This window comes from Mesoplodon bidens (genome assembly GCF_964165515.1).
Source record: "Mesoplodon bidens genome assembly, chromosome: 4".
NCBI lineage: Eukaryota > Metazoa > Chordata > Mammalia > Artiodactyla > Ziphiidae > Mesoplodon > Mesoplodon bidens.
Window position 1 is genome coordinate 35079870 of NC_138160.1, and position 26643 is coordinate 35106512.

The 26643-nt window shown below is 37.7% G+C and overlaps 1 protein-coding gene across 4 annotated transcripts in view; it reads right to left on the bottom strand.

Annotated features, from left to right (window-relative positions):
• Window positions 1-26643, bottom strand: part of C6 (complement C6) — a 111385-nt gene that overhangs the window by 21486 nt on the left and 63256 nt on the right. For all 4 annotated transcript variants that reach the window (XM_081233892.1, XM_081233891.1, XM_081233890.1 and 1 more), the window contains 8 exons: window positions 25272-25512; window positions 20127-20249; window positions 10712-10878; window positions 8132-8357; window positions 7094-7265; window positions 6619-6730; window positions 3361-3493; window positions 2272-2460 (listed from right to left, as the gene is read on the bottom strand). In XM_081233892.1, coding sequence (XP_081090018.1) covers window positions 2272-2460; window positions 3361-3493; window positions 6619-6730; window positions 7094-7265; window positions 8132-8357; window positions 10712-10878; window positions 20127-20249; window positions 25272-25512 — 1363 coding nt within the window. The remainder of the gene's footprint in view (window positions 1-2271; window positions 2461-3360; window positions 3494-6618; window positions 6731-7093; window positions 7266-8131; window positions 8358-10711; window positions 10879-20126; window positions 20250-25271; window positions 25513-26643) is intronic.

Here is a 26643-nt window from a genome sequence, read left to right on the forward strand (position 1 = left end):
TGGCCTTTGGCTTTTGTAAATAAATCCACACTTAGGTCAAGGAGGGACTCTAAGCTATACATTGTTTCCAAAGAGCATCAACTTTCAAGCACACAGAGCATTGTTCCCTCCCTACCGATTTGACATTATCAATGACCACCTGCAAGGACTCTTTGCTCCCTCACTAAGCATCAGGTGGAAGCCCAAACTGGCCCTCAGCTGCCCATGCTGCCTGCCCTGCACAGTTTTTGAGTAACACGGAAATGAGAACATTGAAAATTTTAAGTGCTGAGGGCAAGGGGATATTCTGGAGGTGTTGATTTCTTAGAGGAAGGGAAAAAACTAACAGTGGAGGTGTGCAGTATCTCATTTCTTCAGGAAGCAAAATTCTTTTTCACATTGAAAGAATTAAAAGTCTTCCTGGCCAACAAATGACCTGAAGTCTCTTTATCACACAGCTCCTCCCACATTGACAGGAAAGAGTGCTCAGTTTTATTGATGATTTTCTTTCTTTTTCTGTGACTCCCTTCATTGATCTTCCTGCCAACGTTGTTGAGAGGAAGTATATGAGATAGGATATTTCTTTCCTTTATCTCGATGTAGAACATTTTGTTATCTCTCAGTTTGGATAATAATTTTAATTTCTTTTCCAAACACGGAGATGTGTGTGCATTTGTGTGTGTGTGTGTGTGTACATATGCTGTTATTTTTATAAAGAGGAGGATGCTACCTAAGATGCCCAGAGGATCTTAACTCTCTAAACCCTGTGGTCCCCAAATGCATTCATACCTCTGACATATATGATCAAGAGTCGTGTGAAACCAAGCCACAATACTAACCTGAAGTTCTCACAAATTTCCATGGGGTCTCTTTATCAATAGTTTTAAGGTTATATAATAGGTTAAGTTTCCCCTTTTCCTTCACACATGGTAAAAGCCCGGAAGAGGATAAAGAAGTCAAGATGGCAGAGAGCTTGAGGAATTATCAGAGCTGCTGCACAGTTCTTGTTTGACCCAAACTGTCTGACTTTGGGTCTAATTTAGCCTCTCTGTGCCTTTGGTTTTTCCTTGACAAAATAAGCTCAATCATATCTGAGCTCATCAAGGATTCTTTGATTAAAAATGAGACATTATTTGAAAAAGCATGTTGAGAAATTTGGAAGCTATGAATTAGTAGAAGCTCCCTTAACTGTCCTCTAAGTAACCAACAGGCCAGACTAACCAGGGTTTTCAGCTACTCCATGCCAGCTGCCTGTCCAACACTGAGCTGCAAGCTTTACAGGCTCCTCTCTTCCACAGCTTCACACTTCTGCCCCTACCAGTCCAACTATAGACTTACCAAGAGTCAATTTTGTTTGTTTCCAAGTCTATTTATGCCAGTTACTATTGTAATTGTGTAAGTTGATTAAACATATCAACTGATAAAGGAGGAAAAAACGTTATTTTTATAAAAACTAAGTTGAAAATGCTGAATAATTGAAAGTGGTTTGCAAAAATTTTGCTTTGAATTAATGTGGATGAGACTACTATAAAAGATTAAGGAAAAATAAAAGCATTTTGTAGTCAAATTTGCTGCAAAAGTTGCCTTTAAGCTTTCACCTCTCTTCAAAAGAGAGATAATTCTCAACTTTGTCTGTATCTGGATTAACTCGGAGAGATTTTATACAAACACAAAATATTGGGCCTTCCCAGCTCAATGGCATCAGAACCAGGGGATGGGACTTAAGCAGAGGTGTTTCTTAAAGAAGTGTCCCACTTGGAGTTAAAAAACCCATTGTTTTAGAGAAACTGATATGGGATAACATAGATGATGAATTATGCATTTGTTTTATTTGAGAAAAATCTTGAAACTCAAATCAGGAGACCGTTTAGGAACTAAGAGGTTGGTCCTATGTCAGAAAATTGGTGAATATTTGTGTATTTCTATGTTCTAAGTTAAAATAAAATGTTTAATTAAAAAGTAGTGTGGACTACTTTTCTATGGCTCGCCACTTGAACTAAATTTTCAGTTAACCATCAATTCTGATTTTTTCATATGAGAGCGCTTGCACTCCCTCAAAATCGTGAAGTATTAAATTGGAAAAGAAAACTGACCTCACAGTCTAATATTTGAAGATATTCACTTGACCAGTAGCTACTTATGTGCTGCCTGACCTCATCATCGACACGGGGTGAAATACAACCCAGCCCATCAGTGGAATCTTCTTAAGAAATAACTCCTCTGTAGATGCTACACGACCAACCACAAAGGACACCACCTTAGCAGACCCCAGTATACTGAGCAGCTACTCACCTTTTTCACAGGTGAGTGAGCTTGAAATGGGAGGTGTCCAGGAATCCCCACTGCATGTGTACCTTGATGGCCCAGCAACAACAAAGCCTCTGGGGCAGGTTAGCTCAATGGATTCACCAATTTTATATAATGTCTGAAATGGTGACAGTGTCAGTACTTCCTGCACCACTGGCTTGAGGCACTCTGTCCCTGCAGAGAGAGAAATATTTCAGATGTATTTGGTGGAGCAGAATACTCAATGAATACAGGCAGATTTTGTGCAATCCAAGAAGTGATTTTAATATGATTTACTGCATTGGTTCAGCTTTAATGCTGCTTTTTGATGAGAAAGACTGGGGGTTGAGGATCCCAGTTTAGAAACTGGGAAACTGTCTTTAGTTCCATTAACGGAAGAACTTGCTAAGGAACTGGCTTCAGATACTCCTTTAATTACATCATTGGGAGCTTTTCAATAAATAATCTTTTCCACTCTTCTCCCCAGTGAGTTTTCCCAAAAGCAAGTCACCACATTGTGGGTGACACAGAGACAGGATGTTCTAATTGACACTGGTCTCAACTTTGTGTCATGATATTCCAGAATAACTCTTTGGAGTCCCCATCTGAGCCTTGTTTGAATCGCATTTGACTTTCCTGAAACATGGGTATGTGGGGAGCCTGCAAACTCCTCCTCTCTCTTTGAGCAAAGGATGTGGATATGCTCCAAGGAGAAAATTGCATTTCACAAAAAATTCCATCTCTGATACACAAAGAGTGTAAGTATCAGCTTCCTGGAACTCATTATTTCACATTTCTTTGTACGTCGGGCAAGGCAGATGCCTGTGGTTAGATGCAGTTAGCAGACTTCCCAGATTTCTTCTTAAACACATGCCTCACAGTCCTGCTAATATGCAGGAGCAGGAAAACTAAAATATGAAGATAGTTTGAAATCTAATTTGAGCAGATGAATCCTACTTTCTGCCTTACTAAACATTTTCACCAGTTACTAAAAAATAGTAAAGTGTACTAATCTAAGGGTGTGACTCTTCTCTATCTATTTGGGGCACATCCATTCTCTAGCAGAGTCATGTGGAAGGCCTGCCCAGTTCTTACGTTGGCATTCCACATCTCCTCGCCTCCAGGTTCTGTCTGGTAAGCAGCTGAAGTACTGGTATCCAACAGGTTTGAAACCAGTAAGGCATACAATTTCAACTTCTTCCCCAACGGAGTACAGTTTCCTTTCATTCTAGAATTAAAACAGAAATCAGCACATTACTAATGTTATGAATAATACCTTCAAACACGTCGGGGTCCTCCTGGATTCTTTCTGTTCCTTCACTCTTGTATCTACTCAGAGTCTGCTCAATTTCTACTTCTAAATATCTCTCAAAATTCTCTCCTTTCTTTTGCCATCATCATTATCTTTGCTTACAGCATGTATTATCTCTCACCAGGACAACTATCTAATCGGTCCCTCTTCTAATCCAGCTTCCATATTGCTGCTTAAATTGATTAGAATATATATATTTATTTTAATTAATAACTTGCTCCCCTCTGTATATGAGATGGCTTACTATTGCAAGAAAAAGAAAACTATATACGTATCCTGTAGTGGCTATAAATGGAATAAATAATGTATCCTGCATACACAGCAAATATATGCAGAGGCTATGGTAACACACTGACTACAAATCATTTGAAAGTGTTCCTAATAACCTATTGGTCATCATATACTTTCCCAGTTAATGTGTAATTAAAGTACAACTCCTGGCATTTGGGGTTCACTAAAAGATTTTAAAGATAAGATGGGTTTTATATTCTTAGCTTGGAATATGAGATTTAACCCACTTCCCCATCCTCACGTCTTGTCATTTCCTCCCATACAACCTATGCTCTAGCAAAACAAAGCCATGTGATATTCTTTGCACATAATACTCTCATGCCTCCCTGTCTTTACCTGGCTGTTCCCTCTATCCTCAACATCTCTCTTCCATTCTCTCAAGACCCAACTCAAATAGAACTTCCTCTGTGGAGAATCTCTTTCATTTCCCCAGCTTCATCAGGTGTACCATCCTTTCAGTACTGGGGGGAAACTTGTACAAAGCTCTAATTTATGTTTATCACATTTATCATCCCTGCCCCTACACTTGAGTGTCATTTCTATTACCAGGTCTCCCCTCACAAACCTTTACACGGGGCTTAATAACTCTTTGCTGAAAAAAGGCAAAACATTCTGCTTCTTAGGAAGACAGTAATGTAACAGTAACGTAACTCTTTCCTTACCTAGTGGGAGACAAGTACAAAGAATTGACTAGGAAATTATTCTCTGAGAATCAAAGTTGGGAATTTTGAGGGAGGTGAAAGCTCGATCATCAACATTTGTTATTACTTGGCCACGTGATTCAACTTTTCTCCTAGAAGATGATTAATTTCCTGAATACAAAAAAGAGCATTCCATCTTTGGTTATTATGGGTATGGCTGTGTTTCCAAGGGAAATGGCATGATGAGTAGTATTAATGATCTAGATGTTTTATTCAAAGGCTGCACATTTTCCCTGCACATTCATCCTGAAATAAATTATTGTCATAAACTTCTGCTTCCATTTCTTTTATGAAGCTATAACGTATAAGTGTATGCTGCAACCATCAAGCTTTGTCCAACATATCTGCTAGACCGACTAAACAAGGACCCTTAGTCACTGTCACTTGCCAATGGGGGTAGGACTTGTGTCTTGGTCACTGAAAAGATATCTTCATGTGCAATGACATGATTGCTCTAGCCTGGAATGAGGCATACCTGCCTCTGTTTGACTCCATATAAGGGGCATTTTGCTACTAAGAATCTAGAAGGTACTCATTAGGAAAAGTTAAAATTGTATTACTTTTGAGCAAAAACTATTGTCAGGTAGGAATTAGGCCTTTAATAAAGAACAAATTAAAACAAGGAGTGAACTTATTCATGGAAATGGAAACATATAATCTAATTTTGTAAAGAGTCATTAGAAGAATGAATCACTGTTTAAACCCTTTGTGTGTTTTTAAAATTAGAATGTCAATCATTTTAATACTTTATTTAAGCAGCTGGCACAAATGGATTAAAAATTATTTAGGTATCTGGATCTGACAAAATGTAATTCTGAGGATACTGTTGTAGGGCAGGAACTGGAAAACTTTTTCTATAAAGGGCCTTGATCATCAATTGCAGGTCAGGCAGTGTCTGTCACCTTGTGTCATGGTTGCACAAAACAGCTATGGTCATTATGTAAACAAAGTAACGTGGTTGTGTTCCAACAAATTTCATTAAAAAAAGAAAAGAATACAGCGGGCAGGCCAGATTTGGTCTGTAGGCCATAATTTGCTAACTCCTATACTAAAGGATTCGTTTCCAAAGTGTGATTTCTGAACTAGCAGCATTGGTATTACCAGGGATCTTGTTAGCTATGGAAGTTTCTGGGCCCTGCTAAAGACTAGCCTCTAGTGCAACTGGAGTGTGAGAATACCTGGTTCTAGAGTAAAGACTAATTGACATTACTCCCCCTCCAAAATATTTCCTCCCCCTCACACCTTTAGGCCTGGTACCTTATACATGAACAGAAGATGAATGAACAGGGAAGATACATTAGCCCCAGACTATGCTCCATGGATATTTATTTGCTGGCCCTGGAGAATCGAGGGTATTGATTTTTGATCATAAATACGATACAGTTGGAAACATTAAAGACCTTACTGGGTTTAAGAAAGGTAAACTTTTTTAAAAAAGGTAAAATTGATTAGGTCACATGCCTCCTGTGATCAATTTTAAATATTATCTATCTCCTGAAAGTTTATATCTAAAGCCACAGAACTGTCTAACAAAAAGTATTTAGTTGTTTTTAATCATAGAAACATATAGTGGTTAATGAAAAAAGATAAAATTAAAAGGTATTAAAACTGTACTGACTGCTTAAGAGTTCTATAGGTTTTTAACCTAAGAAGCCATTACAGACTCAACACCTCCTATGTTACAGTCAAGACTAGTTTGTTTCTCTGATAAGCTCAGATTCGGAAATAAACAGTCAGATCTTAGTTGCAGATTCCTACAGAAGTCATCCAAACCATTCTCCACTCACATAAATGTACCACCACACGAGTTAGTAGTGCCAAGGCACACAAAAGTGTGTGTGTTAGTTTGGTCTAACAACCAGGTATGAGGACACCTCCAGGGAATTCACAGGGAAAAGTGATGGAGCCTTTCTAAATATTCCTTTTTTACTTTTTAAGTCAACAGGTATTAAACTAAGAAAAAAATAACTCTAAATAAAAGAAAGTGCATGTTTCCTAAGTTCTATTTTTTTTGGATTCCAAACCTAAAGTAAAGGTCAGGATGCTTACCCGGATAAATGCATTTTCTGGAGGGACTGGTTGAGGACACCCTGAATCTGATTCTAATTCAGGAAGGTCTATTTCTTTCACTTCCTCATCATCACTGATGCATGGTTGTCCACTAAAAGGGAAAAATAAATGTGTGTATAATACAATAAATATGTGTATATATATATATATATATATATATATATATATATATAACATTTACATGTTTGTGTATATACATATATGATTGTGTATATACACTTTATATATGTGTATGTATGTATATATATATAGGTATATAATACATTTAAAAAGGAGAAAACAGAGAGAAAAAGGGGTAGCAGCCGATCTAACACCTCACTGGTATGTTGTGTTGGAATAGGTAAAATTCTAATCATTTCTTTACTTAGCAGTAAGAAAATAAATATCTTAACTGTCTAGTTTAGTAGCAGTGTTTGGGGGAGATGCCCTGCTCTCTCCCCGTATCCATCCTTACTCGTTCTGCATTATGGAAAATGTGCAGTGCTCCACTTGCTGCCTCTCCCCCTCACAGCTTTTCCCTCCTTGCTGGGGGGCAGGGTTGTTGCATTCTCGGGTTCTCGATCTCTTGTAAGTAGCATCACACGTGCTCCAGGAAGACCAGCAGCCCCAGTTCCCGTCTACAGCATCTGGAACACAGGAAGACCCACCCACCGATCATGGTGCCTCTGGGAGGATTGAGGCTTTGAAGCCAGGTCAACTTGGCTTCCTCACAGTTTAGCTGTGGGAACCTTTGTGGAATATCATAGGGTTATTGTGAGGATTAAAAGAAATTATCTGCGCAAAGGGCCTGACATATCACCTGATTTCCCTTTCCTGTTCCCACAGCCTGAATAAAATGGCAACAACTATGAATCATTTTCAACTATCAGCAACATATCACACACATACATATATACATAAATATATGTATACATGTGAACTTCTTCCAAATAGAATATATATAAAATTACATTTTTAAAGGTAACAGACTATATTCTTACTCCTATGACCTATCTTCTTTCTAAGGAGGGTTAGAGGTAACCATAAACATTGCTTGGTCCTGTACCCTCATTCGACATTATAATGCACAAGAGGTTTATAACAAGAGCATCACATATTTTACTTTATAGTGTGTTTTATTATTTTATTTATTTTATGTTATAGGCATTGTGCTGTATATTTTTTATATATATACACATATATAATCTTTGGGTATATAGTGGCATTATCCCCATTTTATGGATGAACAGATTGAGGCATAGAGAGGTTAGGCGACTTTCCCAAGGTCACGTAGCTGGTAGGTTATAGCTGAGATTCATACCAGGACTGTTTGACCTTTGAGTCTAACTTTCTCCAGGCATATTTTCCTTGTGAGTTTGCATAAGGTGGAAATTGCTTATGCAGTTCTCTTATGCAGAGAAGTTTTGTTTTGTTTTGTTGTTTTCATTGACCAACCTACAATACCTTTGGGAGTGGAAAGCTTCCTACCTCATAGCAAGTTACTGACACTTACTAGATTTGTAATCCGGAGAGCGCCTCTCACAGTTCTCACCATAGGTGCCGCTCTGGCACACGCACAGACATTCGGTCCCTGAGAGCGTGGGGTGGCCATTATTAGGGCATCGAGCACATTGACAGGGGTCAAACTTGGCTGCATATTCTTGATAAGCTCTCCTGAGGTTGTTCCGTCTTGTCACCGCACAGGGGATATTTCTTACCAGGTCTGTAATGGGAGCAAGCTAAGAGCAGATGGGAGAGAGGAGGTCCAGTCAGAGTCACATCTCTTTGGCATATGTTGCCATCATCGTCCAATTCCCATGGAATGAGAAGCAAGGTCTGGAAAATCCCACACTTCAAAGGGATTGTTGTAGAATATGGTATATCTGTCGATTGGACTAGTGGAGAAAAGCCCTCCCCATGAGGGCGGGGGAGCTTCTTTCCCTTCTACAGTGGGTAGAGCAGCTATCTGCAAGGTTAGCTGGCTTCTGCTTTCCCTAAAGCATGGCAGGTGTAAAGTATTTGGAGCTTACTTTCCTCGGAATTCTACTATGGAGGAAGCCTCACATGAGGTGTCGCTTACTTGGATTTACATCGACTTGTTTATTAAGCATCAAATGCATGCATCAAAGTACTGAGAAAAGTGACCAAGAGTTAGGCAGCTCAGGAATGCTTTGCTGAATGCTCATCCAGTTTGACTCAAGGAGAAAAATCTGGAAAGGCTGAAGAGAGGCTTTCAGTGTTCTTTGTTTTTCCAGGGACACTACTACTGGCTTTTGATGGAACCAGATGAGAAAATGTGGAGAGATAAAATAGAGAAATGAACTTGCTGGCAGGATCAATAGAAGAATTACAGTAACAAATATGGAATTAACACAAAATCAGGGCTCATTTTTTTTTAAACATCTTTACTGGAGTATAATTGCTTTACAATGGTGTGTTAGTTTCTGCTTTATAACAAAGTGAATCAGCTATATGTATAGATATATCCCCATATCCCATATCCCACCCTTCTAGGTGGTCATAAAGCACTGAGCTGATCTCCCTGTGCTATGTGGCTGCTTCCCACTAGCTATCTATTTTACATTTGGTAGTGTATATATGTCCATGCCATTCTCTCACTTCGTCCCAGTTTACCCTTCCCCCTCCCCATGTCTTCAAGTCCATTCTCTTCGTCTGTGTCTTTATTCCTGTCCTGTCCCTATGTTCTTCAGAACCATTTAAAAAAAATTCCATATATATGTGTTAGCGTATGGTATTTGTTTTTCTCTTTCTGACTTACTTCACTCTGTACAACAGACTCTAGATCCATCCACCTCACTACAAACTCAATTTCATTTCTTTTTTATGGATGAGTAATAGTCCATTGTATATGTGTGTCACATCTTCTTAATCCATTCATCTGTCGATAGACACTTAGGTTGCTTCCACGTCCTGGCTATTGTAAATAGAGCTGCAATGAACATTTTGGTACATGACTCTTTTTGAATTATTGTTTTCGCAGGGTATATGCCCAGTAGTGGGATTGCTGGGTCGTGTGGTAGTTCTATTTTTAGTTTTATAAGGAACCTCTATAGTGGCTGTATCAATTTACATTCCCACCAGCAGTGCAAGAGGGTTCCCTTTTCTCCACACCCTCTCCAGCATTTATTGTTTGTAGATTTTTTGATGATGGCCATTCTGACCAGTGTGAGGTGATACCTCATTGTAGTTTTGATTTGCATTTCTCTGATGATTAGGGATGTTGAGCATCCTTTCATGTGTTTTTTTGGCAATCTGTGTATCTTCTTTGGAGAAATGTCTATTTAGGTCTTCCAGGGCTCATGTTAATTAACATTTTAAGACCTCAGATGAATGACTGTCTAGTGCAGTGTATGACTCACAAGTGCCCAGATGGACCTCATTTTCCTACCATAACATGTAGAGCTCCAAGTATCTTCACGCTACGTGTAAATCATTCTGCCTTCATGATGATTGAACTCCTTTATTTTCATTTAAATGAAATGAGCAGAATAGCTCCTTAAGGGGCTTTTAAAAATGTGCTTATGTTTTAGGCAAAACTGGCTCAAAGTGGCATATGACTGATTTGTGGACAAAGTATTTCATACCTAATAAAAATCACCCTTTAATGTAATTACAACAAATATAAAACTAGTAAATTTAATCAGTGGTGATAGAAACAGAAAATCAAATAAGTCTAGAATCCCATTTACCCCACAGAGCTATAAATGAAGATTTAAGAGAGCTCATCAAGTAAAGAATTGCAAGAAAAGTACAGAAATCCAATTTATTACATACATGGGGAGTAGAACACTACTCCAGGTAAGTTTAGGTAGTTTGGTGCACTAAACTCCCTCTTCTGGTATTTAATGTGTGCTGGGAATTCTAAATGCTGTACTACAAAATGCTTGTTTGAACAGCATAAACAAGAGATGTGTAATTTAATGGTTTTTAAAAAGGTATGTTGTGCATACACACTAAAGAAAGACATTTCTTTTATCATCTGAGAAGAAAATGGAAAAGGAATTGTGTGATGTACAGTTTGGGCTGCCAGAGAACTTCCTTAGCTCTTACCCATAAAGCTTTTCTATCTTACCTTAAAGTCAATCACAGTAGGATTTTCCTTCACTGATTCTAACCACTCAGAAAATGTCTTCTCTTCTGGACCAGAGCTCCCTTTCTCCCACGCCAAAGTTGCTGCATACTCACTCCTCCCGCCTTGAACCAGGGATATGGATTTCTCTGATCCCTGCATAAACGAACCTGCAAGGTAGTTCAAGAAAATTACGCGTTTAATTTTATTGCAAATTCAAACTTGAAAGTAAAGCCTATTTGCACAGGAGAAAGAAGCAGATGGTAGAGTCATGTAGCTCAATTAAGTAAACAAGTGAAAAGCAAGAGAACATGTCTCTTGTCCTTATAGGGAGTTTAATAATAGAAATGATAATAATAGTGCCAACAGCTACCACTTATTAAGCAACACATGTATGCCAGGCACTCTGCACTCATTATTTATGTAATTCCCTTAACAACCCGGAGCAGTAGGTGTTATAAATATGGACATTGAAGCCAGAAGTAATTTGTCCTGGAACACATGGATACTAAGGGGGCGGAGGGGGGCTGGGATGCAGATGTAGCCCAAGGCCTGAGGACTCCGTCTCCTGCTCCTTGATGCCAAGCCTCCCACTTTTGACTTATATGGGTATATGTCTTGGGCCCCCGGAATAACATAAACCACATGGTTTCTGGTACCCAATCAGTTGACTGCCATGCCATAACTGACTACAATTACAGAAAAATGTTGATAGAATACCTTTAAGCTTAAAGACAGGAGTAAACGTACAGCTAACCAAAAAAAAAAAAAAAATTAAACCTCAAGTTAAAAGTTGGCACAATGTTGCTTTAGAGGTACTGGCATTTACTCTATACAGCACAGATCTTTCATATAAAATTTCAAAACAATTCCTCTTAACTAATGGTGTCTTTAATATGGGTAGGAACTGAGTAATAAGAAATTATAGTGAGAAATAAAATCAAATGGAAAAAAGGCTAGTGATATGGGTAATAGTTAATGACATTAATCTGGTGTCTGTTCTGGAGTGTCAGTAAGGATCAGCCATGCCCCTAACTGTTTAGAAATTCTACAGTAAGAGAGTCTAGGATGATTAGAACAAGGGATGAAATATTCTCTCTATGAAAAAAGCATGGTCCTTTTCAAAGTGAGCTGCTTAAGAGGGGTATAAGAAGAAATTTTTAGAGTTTTTTGCATTTAATTTTCAAATAAAATAAGGGAGAAATTATTATTTGCCCATATATCATATACCTATTGACAGTGACTCTGACATGCAGATTGATATATGTCATAAATGGATTGACACTGGTAAGAGCTATATATGATAAGCATGGGACCCTGAAGAAAGAACTAGTTAAGTCTATTTACTATTCTATTAGCTACTTTGAACAGAATGCTTACAAATGAATAAATTGCTTAAAAGGATTCAAGAAAGAAAATGCAGACTGAAGATGATACCAACAGTGCAAACATAAGGAAAACAAATAATAGAAGGAAGAACAGACACTTGTATTTCTTCCACAAGCTTCTCATCAATCACAACATGAGTTTGACAGCAAGCCACTCTCAAAACATATCAAAAATTTTAAGGAATTTTATGAAGTATTATCATTATGATATGAGCAAGACAAGGAAAAAGTCTGTTTATTTCATATAGATTATCTTTTGATATTTTCTATTTTGCACACTTGTGTATATTTTTGTCCATAATGTATTTTTAGAATAATATATTTATAAACATTTGTTAGTAAGTGTACATATATTAGGGATATATCCTCAAAAAAATTTAATGGTACCATTACAGATTATAAAAGTTTGGAGTCAAATGATTTAATCAAAGTAGCTCAGAGTTAGAAATAGAAAAATCTAAGTTCTTTTTAAAATTTTTATTTCTTTTATACAGCAGGTTTTTATTAGTTACCTATTTTATACATATTAGTGTATATATGTCAATCCTAATCTCCCAATTCATCCCACCCCAGTGTTTTCTCACCTTGGTGTCCATACGTATGTTCTCTACATCTGTGTCTCTATTTCTGCCTTACAAACTGGTTCATCTGTACCATTTTTCTAGACTCCATGTACATGCATTAATATACAATATTTGTTTTTCTCTTTCTGACTTACTTCACTCTCTATGACAGTCTCCAAATCCATTCACATCTCTGCAAAAGCCCCAATTTCGTTCCTTTTTATAGCTGAGTAATATTCCATTGTATATATGTACCACTTCTTCTTTATCCAATCGCCTGTCGATGGGCATTTAGGTTGTTTCCATGACCTGGCTATTGTAAACAGTGCTGCAGTGAACACTGGGGTGCATGTGTGTTTTTGAATTATTGTTTTCTCTGGGTATATTCCCAGTAGTGGGATTGCTGGGTCATATGGTAATCTTATTTTCAGCTTTTTAAGGAACGTCCATACTGTTCTTCATAGTGGCTGTATCAATTTACATTCCCACCAACAGTGCAGAAGGGTTCCCTTTTCTCCACACCCTCTCCAGAATTTGTTTGTACATTTTCTGACGATGCCCATTCTAACCAGTGTGAGGTGATACCTCTTTGTAGTTTTGATTTGCATTTCTCTACTAATTTGTGATGTTGAGCATCTTTTCATGTGTCTCTTGGCCAGCTGTATGTCTTCTTTGGAGAAATGTCTATTTAGGTCTTCTGCCCATTTTTTAATTGAGTTTTATTTATTTATTTATTTATTTATTTTTTGCGGTACGCGGGCCTCTCACTGTTGTGGCCTCTCCCGTTGCGGAGCACAGGCTCCGGACGCGCAGGCTCAGCGGCCATGGCTCATGAGCCCAGCCGCTCCACGGCACGTAGGATCCTCCCAGACTGGGGCACGAACCCGCAGCAGGCGGACTCTCAACCACTGCGCCACCAGGGAAGCCCGAATTGAGTTTTATTTTTTAATATTGAACTGCACGAGCTGTTTATATATTTTGGAGATTAATCCTTTGTCCGCTGATTCATTTGCAAATATTTTCTCCTATTCTGGGGGTTGTCTTTTCATCTTGTTTGTAGTTTCCTTTGCTTTGCCAAAGCTTTTAAGTATCATTAGGGTCCATTTGTTTATTTTTGTTTTTATTTCCATTACTCTAGGAGGTGGGTCACAAAAGATCTTGCTGTGATTTATGTCAAAGAGTGTTCTTCCTATGTTTTCCTCTAAGAGTTTTATATTGTCCGGTCTTACATTTAGGTCTCTAATACATTTTGAGTTTATTTTTGTGTATGGTGTTAGGGAGTGTTCTAATTTCATTCTTTTACATGTAGCTGTCCAGTTTTCTCAGCACCACTTATTGAAGAGGCTGTCTTTTCTCCATTGTATATCCTTACCTCCTTTGTCATAGGTTAGTTGACCAAAGGTGCGGGGGTTTATCTCTGGGCTTTCTATCCTGTTCCATTGATTTATATATCTGTCTTTGTGCCAGTACCATACTGTCTTGATTACTGTAGCTTTGTAGTATAGTGTGAAGTCAAGGAGTCTGATTCCTCCAGCTCCATTTTTTTCCCTCAAGATTGCTTTGGCTATTTGGGGTCTTTTGTGTTTTCATACAAATTTTAAGATTTTTTTGTTCTAGTTCTGTAAAAAATACCATTGGTAGTTTGATAAGGATTGCATTGAATCAGTAGGTTGCTTTGGGTAGTATAGTCATTTTCACAATATTGATTCTTCCAATCAAAGGACACAGTATATCTCTCCATCTCTTTGTCTCATCTTTGATTTCTTTCATCAATGTCTCATAGTTGTCTGAGTACAGACCTTTTGTCTCCTTAAGTGGGTTTATTCTTAGGTTTTTTATTCTTTTTGTTGCAATGGTAAATGGGATTGTTTCTTTAATTTCTCTTTCTGATCTTTTGTTGTTAATGTATAGGAATCCAAGAGATTTCTGTGCATTAATTTTGTATCCTGAAACTTTACCAAATTCATTGATTAGCTCTAGTAGTTTTCTGATGGCATCTTTTGGATTATCTATGTATAGTATGATGTCATCTGCAAACAGTGACAGTTTTACTTCTTTTCCAATTTGTATTGCTTTTATTTCTTTTTTTTTCTCTGATTGCCATGGCTAGGACTTCCAAACCTATGTTGAATAATAGTGGCAAGAGTGGACATCCTTGTCTTGTGCCTGATCTTAGAGGAAATGCTTTCAGTTTTTCACCCTTGAGAATGATGTTTGCTGTGTTTTTGTCATATATGGCCTTTATTATGTTGAGATAGTTTCCCTCTATGCTCACCTTCTGGAGAGTTATTATCATAAATGGGTGTTGAATTTTGTCAAAAGTTTTTTTCTGCATCTGCTGAGATGATCATATGGTTTTTATTCTTCAAATTGTTAATATGGTATATCACATTGATTGATTTTCATATATTGAAGAATCCATGCATCTGTGGGATAAATCCCATTTGATCATGGTCTATTATCCTTTTAATGTATTGTTGGATTCTGTTTGCTAGTATTTTGCTGAGGATTTTTGCATCTATGTTCATCAGTGATATTGGTGTGTAATTTTCTTTTTTTGTAGTATCTTTGTCTGGTTTTGGTATCAGGGTGATGGTGGCCTTGTAGAGTGAGTTTGGGAGTGTTCCTTCTTCTGAAATTGTTTGGAAGAGTTTGAGAAGGATGGGTGTTAGCTCTTCTCTAAATGTTTGATAGAATTCACCTGTGAAGCCATCTGGTCCTGGACTTTTTTTGTTGGAAGGTTTTTAATCACAGTTTCAATTTCATTCTTTGTGATTAGTCTGTTAATATTTTCTATTTCTTCCTGGTTCAGTCTTGGAAAGTTATACCTTTCTAAAGAATTTGTCCATTTCTTCCAGGCTGTCCTTTTTATTGTCATAGAGTTGCTTGACTTGTGACCCAAGATGTGATCTTCCCTGGAGAATGTTCCATGCACACTTGAGAAGAAAATGTAATCTGCTGTTTTTGGGTGGAATGTCCTATAAATATCAATTAAACCTATTTGGTCTATTGTGTCATTTAAAGCTTGTGTTTCCTTATTAATTTTCTGTTTGGATGATCTGTCCATTGGTGAAAGTGAGGTGTTAAAGTCCTCGACTATTATTGTGTTACTGTCTATTTCCTCTTTTATAGCTGTTAGCAGTTACCTTGTGTATTGAGGTGCAGCTATGTTGGGTGCATATTTATTTATAATTGTTTTATCTTCTTCTTGAATTGATCCATTGATCATTATGTAGTGTCCTTCCTTGTCTCTTGTAACATTCTTTATTTTAAAGTCTATTTTATCTGATAGGAGTAGCACTTACTCCAGCTTTCTTTTGATATCCATTTGCATGGAATATCTTTTTCCATCCCCTCACTTTCAGTCTTTATGTGTCCCTAGGTCTGAAGTGGGTCTCTTGTAGACAGCATATATATGGGTCTTCTTTTTGTATCCATTCAGCAAGGCTGTGTCTTTTGTTTGGAGCATTTAATCCATTCACGTTTAAGATAATTATTGATATATATGTTCCTATTACCATTTTCTTAATTTTTTTGAGTTTGTTTTTGTAGGTCCTTTTCTTCTCTTGTGTTTCCCACTTAGAGAAATTCCTTTAGCATTTGTTGTAAAGCTGGTTTGGTGGTGCTGAATTCTCTTAGCTTTTGCTTGTCTGTAAAGCTTTTGATTTCTCCATCGAATCTGAATGAGATCCTTGCTGGGTAGAGTAACCTTGGTTGTCGGTTCTTTCCTTTCATCACTTTAAGTATGTCATGGCAGGTGGATTCTTAACCACTGTGCCACCAGGGAAACTCCTGCCTTTTCATTTTGTCTGTCTTTCTGTCCATAGGTTTTTTGTTCCACAGGCTGCAAGATTGTAGTTCTTTTTGCTTCTGCTGTCTGTCCTTGTTGAATGAGAGTATCTAAGAGGCTTGTGCAAGCTTCCTAATGGGAGGCACTGGTGGTGGGTAGAGCTGGGTGTTGCTTTGGTGGGCAAAGCTCAGTAAAACTTTAATCCACTTTTCTGCTGATGGGTGGGGCTGAGTTCCCTCCCTGTTGGTTTTTTGGCCTGTGGCAACCAAGCACTGGAGCCTAGAGGCTCTTTGGTGGGGCTAATTGTGGACTCTGGGAGGTCTCAAACCAAGGAGTACTTCCCAGAACTTCCACCGCCTGTGTCCTTGGCCCCATGGTGAGCCACAGCTGTCCCCCATCTCTGCAGGAGACCCTGCAAGACTAGCAAGTAGGTCTGGTTCAGTCTCCTATGGGATCACTCCTCCTTCCCCCTGGGTCCTCATGTGAGCACTACTTTGTGTGTGTCTTCCAAGAGTGAAGTCTTTGTTTCTCCCAGTCCTGTTGAAGTGCTGCAATCAAATTCCACTAGCCTTCAAAGTCTGATTCTCTGGAAATTCCTCCTCCTGTTGCCAGACCCCCTGGTTGGGAAGCCTGACATGGGGCTCTGAACCTTCACTCTAGTGGGTGGACTTCTGTGGTATAATTGTTCTCCAGTTTGTGAGTCACCCACCTAGTGGTTATGGGATTTGATTGTATTGTGATTGTGCGCCTCTTACTGTTTCATTGTGGCTTCTCCTTTGTGTTTGGATGTGGGGTATCTTTTTTGGTGAGTTCCAGTGTCTTCCTGTCAATGATTTTTCACAGTTAGTTTTGATTCCTGTGCTCTCGCAAGAGGGAGTGAGCACACGTCCTTCTACTCTGCCATCTTGAACCAGTCCATCCAAATTTATGTTCTTAAGTGTGCTTTGCTTTTAGAAAACAGCATAAATGCGTCTTTGTTTTTAGGCAAATTGTCATTGTGATTAATCAGCATTAGTTGAGAACCTGCTATAAGCCAGGCACTAAAAACTTGGGTTGGGGAGTTGACACATTCAGGAATATTAGAAATGTGTCAGCTGGGCAGGATTGGTAGTTGATTAACCAGTTTGGAGACTATTGCAATAGTCTCTGATTTTGCAGTGTCCCTACAAGCTGAAAACTAGAATTCATATTTGACATTTTCTCATCTCTATGTTGGATGGATTTTATAGTCGAGTAGTTTTTTTTCAGTAAGTATTCAAGAATGAATATTTCCAGAATTCTCTCATGTTTTGAGATGTCTTTCTGTTACCTCTACATATGAACATATTTTCTTTTCTCTTTTAGAAATTTGTGGACATTGCTCTATCATCTTGTAGCTTTGCATTTTGTCAAGAAGAAGTCTGACACCAGCCAGATTTTGTTGTTATTCTGTAGGGAAATTGTTCTTTCAGCTAGGATACTTGAATTCATTTTAAAAATCTTTGTATTTAGTTAATTAACTAGAATTTGTCTTGAAATTGTATATTTGAACAATATTTCTCATACAAATAATCAAGACAAATTTCTTCCTTTATTTCAGGGACTTTGTATATATATATATATGTATGTATATTTATATATATTTTAAAAAATAGTTTTTCTGTTTCATTTCTTAGGCTCTCTATTTCAGGAACACTAATTCCCATCTATTGAATTACATTTATCATTCCATTTCCATTAGATATTCTTTAATAATGGTTAATATCTGGATTTTTTCTCTGCATTCATTATGAATTACTTTAGATCTTTTCTTTAATAATTTTATCTTCAGACAATTATATTTTGAAGTTGCAGTGTCTATTTATAGCTATAATGGCAATACTTTTCAATATTTGTTGTCTTTATACCTTAGCTTTGAAATCTTCCTTTTCAATTAATTCTTATATTTAATGTTTTAATCTCTGAGCTTTTGATTTACTGAATTCACATTCTTATTAAATTATTCTATTGCAAAACAAACTGGTATAGAATCTGTACATTCTTTGGTTTGTATTACTAGGTTGATTGCTTTGCATACTGTTCTTTTTTTGGGGGAGAGTAATACAAATGTGTAGTTGTCATATCAGCTCTCATTTTGCTTATGCTCAACATGGGCATCCACATGTAGACCATTGATAGGCTCTGATATTTAAAACTACCTATTTATTATTATAGTAAATATGATATTATTATCTGTTCCTTGGCTGTCCTCCCATGACAATATAAACTTCATATTTTGGGAGTTTTTGTGGTTCTGATTTCCTTTGTTCTGAGCAGAAGTAGCAATCAGTCAGGAAGAGTAAGGGAATAAGAAAACTTTACACAGAGGAAGGAGTTATTTATAATGGTAAGGCACAGAAGAGAGCATGACTTATTTAGGAGACTACATAAAGTTTAGCTAGGCAGAGAGAGAGGCAGGAACCTATCTTCAAGGCTATTTGAAACCATGACAAGTTTAAGGCATGAGTGTTTCATGATAAGATTTGCCTTGGAGAATATTCCTTTAACAGAAAATGTGTAGAATAGATTGGAAGAAGGCAAGACCAGAGGCAAGGGAACCGAGTTGGGAGGCCTCTGTGGTAATCCAGGTTGGAAATGATGAATGGAAGGCATGTCTATGGAAATGAAGAGCTGGGGAGAACTGGGAGAAATATTAAGGAGGAGGAATGACTACTTATTGGATGTACAGGCTAGAAAGAGGGAGGGAGAAATCAAAGACAGCACTCAGGTTTCTGGCTTTGTTGCCTGAGCCTTTTTAATGTACTTCTCTTACAACTAATTTGTCTTTTTAAAAAAAATTTTATTGAAGTATAGTTGACTTACAATGTTCTATTAGTTTCTGGTGTACAGCAGAGTGATTCAGTTTTTCATATATATGGATATATACACACACACATATATAATTCTTTTTCATATTCTTTTCCTTTATGGTTTATTACAAGATACTAAGTATAGTTCCCTGTGCTATACAGTAAGACCTCGCTTATCTATTTTATATATAGTAGTTTGTATCTTCTAATCCAAAACTCCTAATTTATCTCTACCCACCTTCTCATTTAATAACCATAAGTTTGTTTTCTATAATATGTCTGAGTCTGTTTCTGTTTTGTAATAAGTTCACTTGTATCATATTTTAGATTCCACATAGAAGTGATATCATATGGTATTTGTCTTTGTCTGACTTACTTCACTTAGTATAATAATCTCTAGGTCCATCCACATTGATGTAAATGGCATTATTTCATTCTTTTTTATGGCTGAGTGGTATTCCATTGTATATATGTACTACATCTTCTGTATTTTTAGTGATTGTCTATATGTATCCTTACTTTGTAAGTTCCTTGACTGGAAGACCTAGTTCATGCCCATCTGTACTTTACAATGCTTAATACTGAGTTTGACCGATAGGAAGAATCAGTAAATGTGCATTCAGTTAAACAAACTAAATAGGAGATAAAGAAAATCTTAACCATGTCCCCTTTTAAGTAGTACTAATATTTGATTTGCTCCCTTCCCCCACCACACATAGGGCTCTGAGGTAAACAAATGAAACTAATGAAAAGTGAAAAATAGTGTAGTCACAGTCATGTGCAATATGGTAGTTAAATTACTGCCAGTCAGGACGCACTGGGTAAGCTGCTAAGAGAAAGCATTGTTACCTCCATGTTTCTCTGAGAGCTTGTTAGTGGTGCACCGGTATTCCACTGTTTTTTTCTTAAAAAAAAGGAAGCGTTTTGTTGTTTCAACCCGGATGCAGTTTTGGGCTTCTGCCTTCGTTAAACCTAGGAAAAGGAATACAAGCGAAAAACCCTGAGAATGTACCACGGACAATTCAGGGAAGAGGAGCATGAGGCTCTGGGCACTTGGGGAGCTACAGGTACTCCATATCAGCACACAACTCCTCCAGTTCCCGTGGGCTCAAATGATTAATGGCTTTTACTACAGAGGCAGTCCTTCACAGGCCCTGGGACATGCTGAAGAGAAGAGGTATATATGAGTCCCTGCCGTTTCCCCCATGGGGATCATGTTAGCATCTCCATGTTGCCTACACACAATAAATCTCTAAGCTTTCCTGTCCTGCTGGCCACTGCCCTTGTATAGCCCCACAAGTCAAGAGATGAACACATGCTCTGTTTGGTGCCCCTCTGACAGGTCTTCTTTTGGGGTCACAGCTGATTCTGTGAGAACTGAGTCCATTTCACTTCTTCGCCTGTTCACCACCTAAAATGTAGATCTCATTGGTCACCTCTCCTTCCTGGAACACTCGGCTATGCTTCCTTTCCCTGACTTAGCTGCTCACTCCACCTCTACCTCCAAAACCCTTTCATTTTACTATCAGAAATTCTGACTTCCTGACTCATGAACTCTGCTTTTATGTCCTCGATGACTGTTCGCTCTTTCTCCTCATCTTAATTCAAGCCTAGACTTGATATATTTCCACTGTTGTATCCAAGGGAGGTTGATGCTGCCTCATTCCCAGCCTCTTTAGGAGTTGGACCTGGGCTTGATATCTTCCTAGTTTCCCAGTGCTGCTTTCATAGGATGACACTCCACAGTTTTATAACTCTTGTAAAAGTCTTGATGCTCTGAAGCTCAGGACATCCAATTCTAATTCCTTTGGTCTTCATTGTTCTTATCTTTTAACAAACTTCGAAGCATCATTTGTTAAAGATTTTGGTATCTGAATCAGTCTTTTCCACCCCAATGTTAACCATTATTCTTAATGACTTCAAAACCGATGGGGATGTCAGGGATTGAGTGGGACAGAGCACAGAGAAACAGGTCTGGCTGTTTGGAGGCTAAGTTGGTACTGCTTATCTGGGGTAATGTGAGGAGAATAAGTGTTTCCTTTTTTTTTTTTTTTTTTTTAACAGCTTCCCAAGTCACCTGACCTGGTACCCAAAACACCTAAATTAGAATCCAGTTTTTTTGATGTTTAGTTAAAAATTGCCTTGAAAAATACAAGCTCATGAGAGATAGAGCTATTATGTGAGCTCTTAAGCACCTTAAAGCAAAGTAGTTTATCAGATACTGATTCTTAGGGTTGCAGGTTACAAGAGGCAGGGAAGAATATTTTCAGAGCTGGATGTGGCATGTGAGTATGATGCTGAAAGTTAAACCTGAGGGCTCAGATCACCGAGGAATGAGGCTGAGTAGATGGGGATGGGGCTTCCTACTTCACCGTTTTTTCAATAGTTTGACCCATTCAAAGAAATATATTACAGGTTGGAGTAAAGAATTCTTGGTTTGATGGCTGTTTTGGTCAGACTGAATAAACACAACTCATTTTTCTTTTGGTAGTATTGTTCTTTTAAGTGGGTCAGACAAATGTTTAGGCCACATGAGGAATTTAATACGTCTGCAGTGCACAACTCTTATCCTTTCATTAAGTTTCTATGATTTATAAGTGAAAATTAAATTATATGTGACTAATTCACTAATTATAACATAATTAATTAACTATTAAGTTAATTACATTTGCTGAGGGTCATAGGAGAACGCTTAAAGATTTGAATGATGAATCTCTCTTATGAGTCATGGTGTTGGTCATGCAGTGATCAAAATATCAAGGCTTTATCAGTGAATTTCTGTGCTGGCCTTTTCTTCTTCACAAGATGTCCTATAGCTTGTGCCTGACCCAATCCACACTGACACAGGAGTTTCTTGATGCTGAAGCACTTGCCCTCTCAAGCCTGAGTGTCCCTCTGATGTGACACAGGGATGAGTATTTCAGAAATGTCCTCAGCTACTCTGACTGGGCAAAGGTCAACAATGTCAATCAAAAATGTCATACTGATAGGGGCTTCCCTGGTGGCGCAGTGGTTGAGAGTCCACCTGCCAACGCAGGGGACACGGGTTCATGCCCCGGTTCAAGAAGATCCCACATGCCGCAGAGTGGCTAGGCCCGTGACCCATGGCCACTGAGCCTGCGCGTCTGGAGCCTGTGCTCCACAACGGGAGAGGCCACAACAGTGAGAGGTCCTCCTACCACACACACACACACACAAAAAGGTCATACTGATAAATAGTGGGGTGTATAGTTTTTCTCCTCTAATTCAGAGCAGAAAATGACTTCCCAGTCAAAGGACTTTAAAATTACCATCTTGTATAACATGATATTTTAATTGTTTAATGTTCTCTCTGTATTCCTGAAATTCTTTTTACCTTGCATGCTGAAGCAATGGCAACTTTTATTCAAGGTTTAAAATTGACTATGGGACACTGTGCAGTAGAGGAATAAATCAAGGGATGCAAATAAAAAGCAATTTAATTTTGTTTTATTCTTCTTGCACTAGAGAAAGTGCTATGAAGTATTCAAGTCATTTAAAAAAAATTAATGACAAGGGATATAATTCTTATTGAATAAGGCAAATAATTCTTATTGAATAAAGCAAATAAAAACTAAGCCTAAATCTAACTCTACATTATCGAGAAGTAAGGGGAGAAGGACTGAAAGAGGGAAAAGGGAGGAGGCCAGAATATGTATTCATCTGAAGAGTGGGCAAAAACAGGTAAGCACACCCACCAGAGAATACCATTTTATTGAGATTTGTTTCTGTCTGAGTGAGCTTCATCTTAACCACAATTAAAATTGAGCTCCAATATTATTATTGTGACTCAGAGAAGTATATATATACACGGAAATGCACATATTTAATGACTATAAGAATATATATTATATATAAAAATATTGAATATAAGGATATATATCTTATTTAATATATTAAATATAAATATATATACACATACTATAAATACTATGTATATATATAGTGTGTGTATGTGTACATATGTGTGTATGGTTATATATTTCAGTTTTATATCATATCTCAAACTCCCTTTCTTTCTCTTATTATGTGTGGCTCTGTGTCTGAAGTCTCTATTTTATTTAAAGAGAAAAAGATAGAAGGTGAGAATATTTCAGGAAGAAAGTATAGCTCATCACTCTTCATTTTTGTTATGGGGCTTCAACTATTAAAATGCTGGATGGTTGACTAAAGATTCACATCGTTCTTTAACTGACCTGAACTCTAAGCCTTTAGAGGCTTTGCTGTGAATGCATGATGAGTATAGCTTATCAAGTGAGAAATTATTCTTGGCTACAGCAGCAGTGACCAGAATAATTTTATCCCAAGGGTGAGGTGAAACCAAGTCAAGGGCCAGAGACTTCCCCGAACGATTTTTGCTCATCATAAATGTTGATGAAATTCATCAAGCAAACATTGCTCCAGTGGAAAGGATAACGGTAAGGAAACATAAGAGGCAGGCAGTGTGGAAAGCCCATCACAGCATAAGCCTTGGATTTCAGTAACTCTGTCAGGCAAAAAATTTTGAAGACCTTCTTACTGAAAATCTTTCTCAAAGACATTTATCCCATCTCCTTTCTTAAAAAGCAGATCTTGATGCACATCTGATCAATTAAGGTTTAGAAGGACTCAGGGAAGCCCCATTAAACATTACCATTTGCCATAATGAGATATAAGAACAGAAGGATTGAAACTATAGTCACCTCAGAGTTGGCTTGGTGTCTTTTAAAATAAATTCTTAATTTCTTTTGTATAAAAGTTAAATGATCGGGGCTTCCTTGGTGGCACAGTGGTTGAGAGCCTGCCTGCCGATGCAGGGGACATGGGTTCATGCCCCGGTCCAGGAAGACCCCACATGCCATGGAGCAGCTAGGCCTGTGTGCCGTGGCCGCTGAGCCTGCGCATCTGGAGCCTGTGCTCTGCAACGGGAGAGGCCACAACTGTGAGAGGCCCGCATACCGAAAAAAAAAAAAAAAGTTAGATGACCAAGAATTCTGATTTATTTAGGGGAATCTGTCAGTTGGGTTCTGGTTATTATACAATTTCCTAGCCATGTTCTCAAGATAGAAGCACCACAAGGATGCTGTGTCATTTCGCACAGGAGCCTGAAAAATTTCACACAGGAGCCTGAAAAATTTATACAAGGTACTTAAGTAATAGTAATTAATATTGGCAATCTAGGATAATAAGCAACCAAGATTAATTTTTAACCAAGGTTTATATTGTTATTTTATATGTAAGCAGAAAAATATCACTGCTTATATCCCAAGATATAAAATTGCAACCTTTCCTCAAATGAAAGTGCTTCCCATCTGGTTTCAAGTTTTGTCACCAGTAGGTGCATATCTGGCCGATATTAACTTAGTCCCTTGTCAAGTCCTTAATTGCTTTTCATCCTTTGCCCTTGACTTTCAGTTAAAATCATTAAAAGAAAAAGAATTAGTCTAGTGGCTAGGACTTTGCGCTTTCACTATTGAGGGCCTGGGTTCAATCCCTAGTCAGGGAACTAAGATCCCACATGCTGCTCAGCCAAGGAAAAAAAAAGAAAAGAAAGAAAGAAAGAAAAAAGACTGTCAGTGGATTTGCTGTAATTACAGTTTTATAAAATTATTATCTCCTATAAAATTGCTATAAGTAAATTATCCTTTAGAGTTTAGTTCCAAGACAAATTTTGTTTTCCTTGAGGTGATGGCATGCATCTCTCTTTAGTTTACCACTACTAAGCAGCTTATGATGTTCTTAATGTCAGGAAATTCTGGGTCAAATCTGATGTCCAAAGAGGTGAAGCCTATTTATTTTTCCTTCTTCTTTATGTCTGAATTTTCTATTTCTATTTTATTTCCTTGAGTGTGTACTTTTTGGTTTTTCTTCATATCATTTTGGAAATAAAGCAGGGTCAAAATAAAGTCAATAAAGAAGAACTAAAAGGATAGAGAAATAGAAAAATGTATTGCACACTATCTTATCAGTTAAAAATGAAGGTTGAAGAAAGCGAACCTGAGTTCTTTAGTTCTTCCTTGCTAAACTGATAGAGGAGATCATACACGCCTCCCAGGGAGCCAGAGGTGAAATAGTGAGTCCCGAAGTCATCAAATATCCGGCTGTATAAAGCAGAGTTGTATTCTAGAGGCAGATGGTTAAGTGCTTTCAAAAAGACATCAGAAAGCTGCAGATCTTTAGTTTTCATTGTGAAATTTAAGACTTTTATCACTTTATGGATCCTAATAAAACTGGAATCCTAAATGGAAGAGGAGAAAGGATTAAAAAAAAAGAAAAAGTTTATTAAAGGTAATGAAAGCTTGAGGGATCAAGCAGTAAATGTTTACCATCCGCTTCATTCTAACCACAGCATTACAACAATTATTAACTCTCCATTGCATGTTCCCACAGACAAAATGATAATTTTCATTTTATTTTTTTCCAGTACCTTTTCCTCAGATGTTCAAAATGGTAAACAGATTAAGATGACCTCAATCATGTAAACTGTGTGACTGAGGCATGTGCTCTCTACCAAAAAGAGATCAAGTATCAAAAAGTAAATCTTTCGGGCTTCCCTGGTGGTGCAGTGGTTGGGAGTCCGCCTGCCGATGGAGGGGACATGGGTTCGTGCCCCGGTCTGGGAAGATCCCACATGCCACGGAGCAGCTGGGCCCGTGAGCCATGGCCACTGAGCCTGCGTGTCCGGAGCCTGTGCTCCGCAACAGGAGAGGCCACAACAGTGAGAGGCCCGCGTACTGCAAAAAAAAAAAAAAAAGTAAACATTTCTTTCTTGATGGTCAATTGTGGGTGCACCCCTACCACGTTATTATTTAGAAAGCCTAGCTAATGCAAATAATTGAACAAAGATTGTGTAAATTTTCAACTGGAAGTTACACAATGAGATTCAAGTCATCACTTTGTCATAGACTCAGGAAAAGCATGTCAATTCTCTGGGCCTCAGTTGTCTGGGAAATGTCACCTGCTGCACAGCCTTCATCTGTGACATTTCACACCCCTTTCAACTCCAAAATGTTATGACTTAAAATTACGTAAGGAGTAAAATTAAACAAAATTATTTGTATTCTCTCTCCTCTATCAGTAAACAGAAATATTTGTTTGGAGGTTCTTTTTTCTTTAATTTTCTTTTGTTATGTCAAATTAATTTAGGATTAGGTGATTGGTATTATGCCCCAAATTTCATTCCATTATACTGTCTTTCTCCATAGCCACTGTTTTATGTGTGTATCCATGTATACTGTTCTTTTAAAAAAATTTATATACTGTAAAGGATTACTCAATTTTAGCAAATTGTAAAGTTTAAGTAATAAAAAGAGAGAGGGGCATATTTTAGCCAAAGTTCTTTATTAGTTAAATTGTTAAATTTATTAAT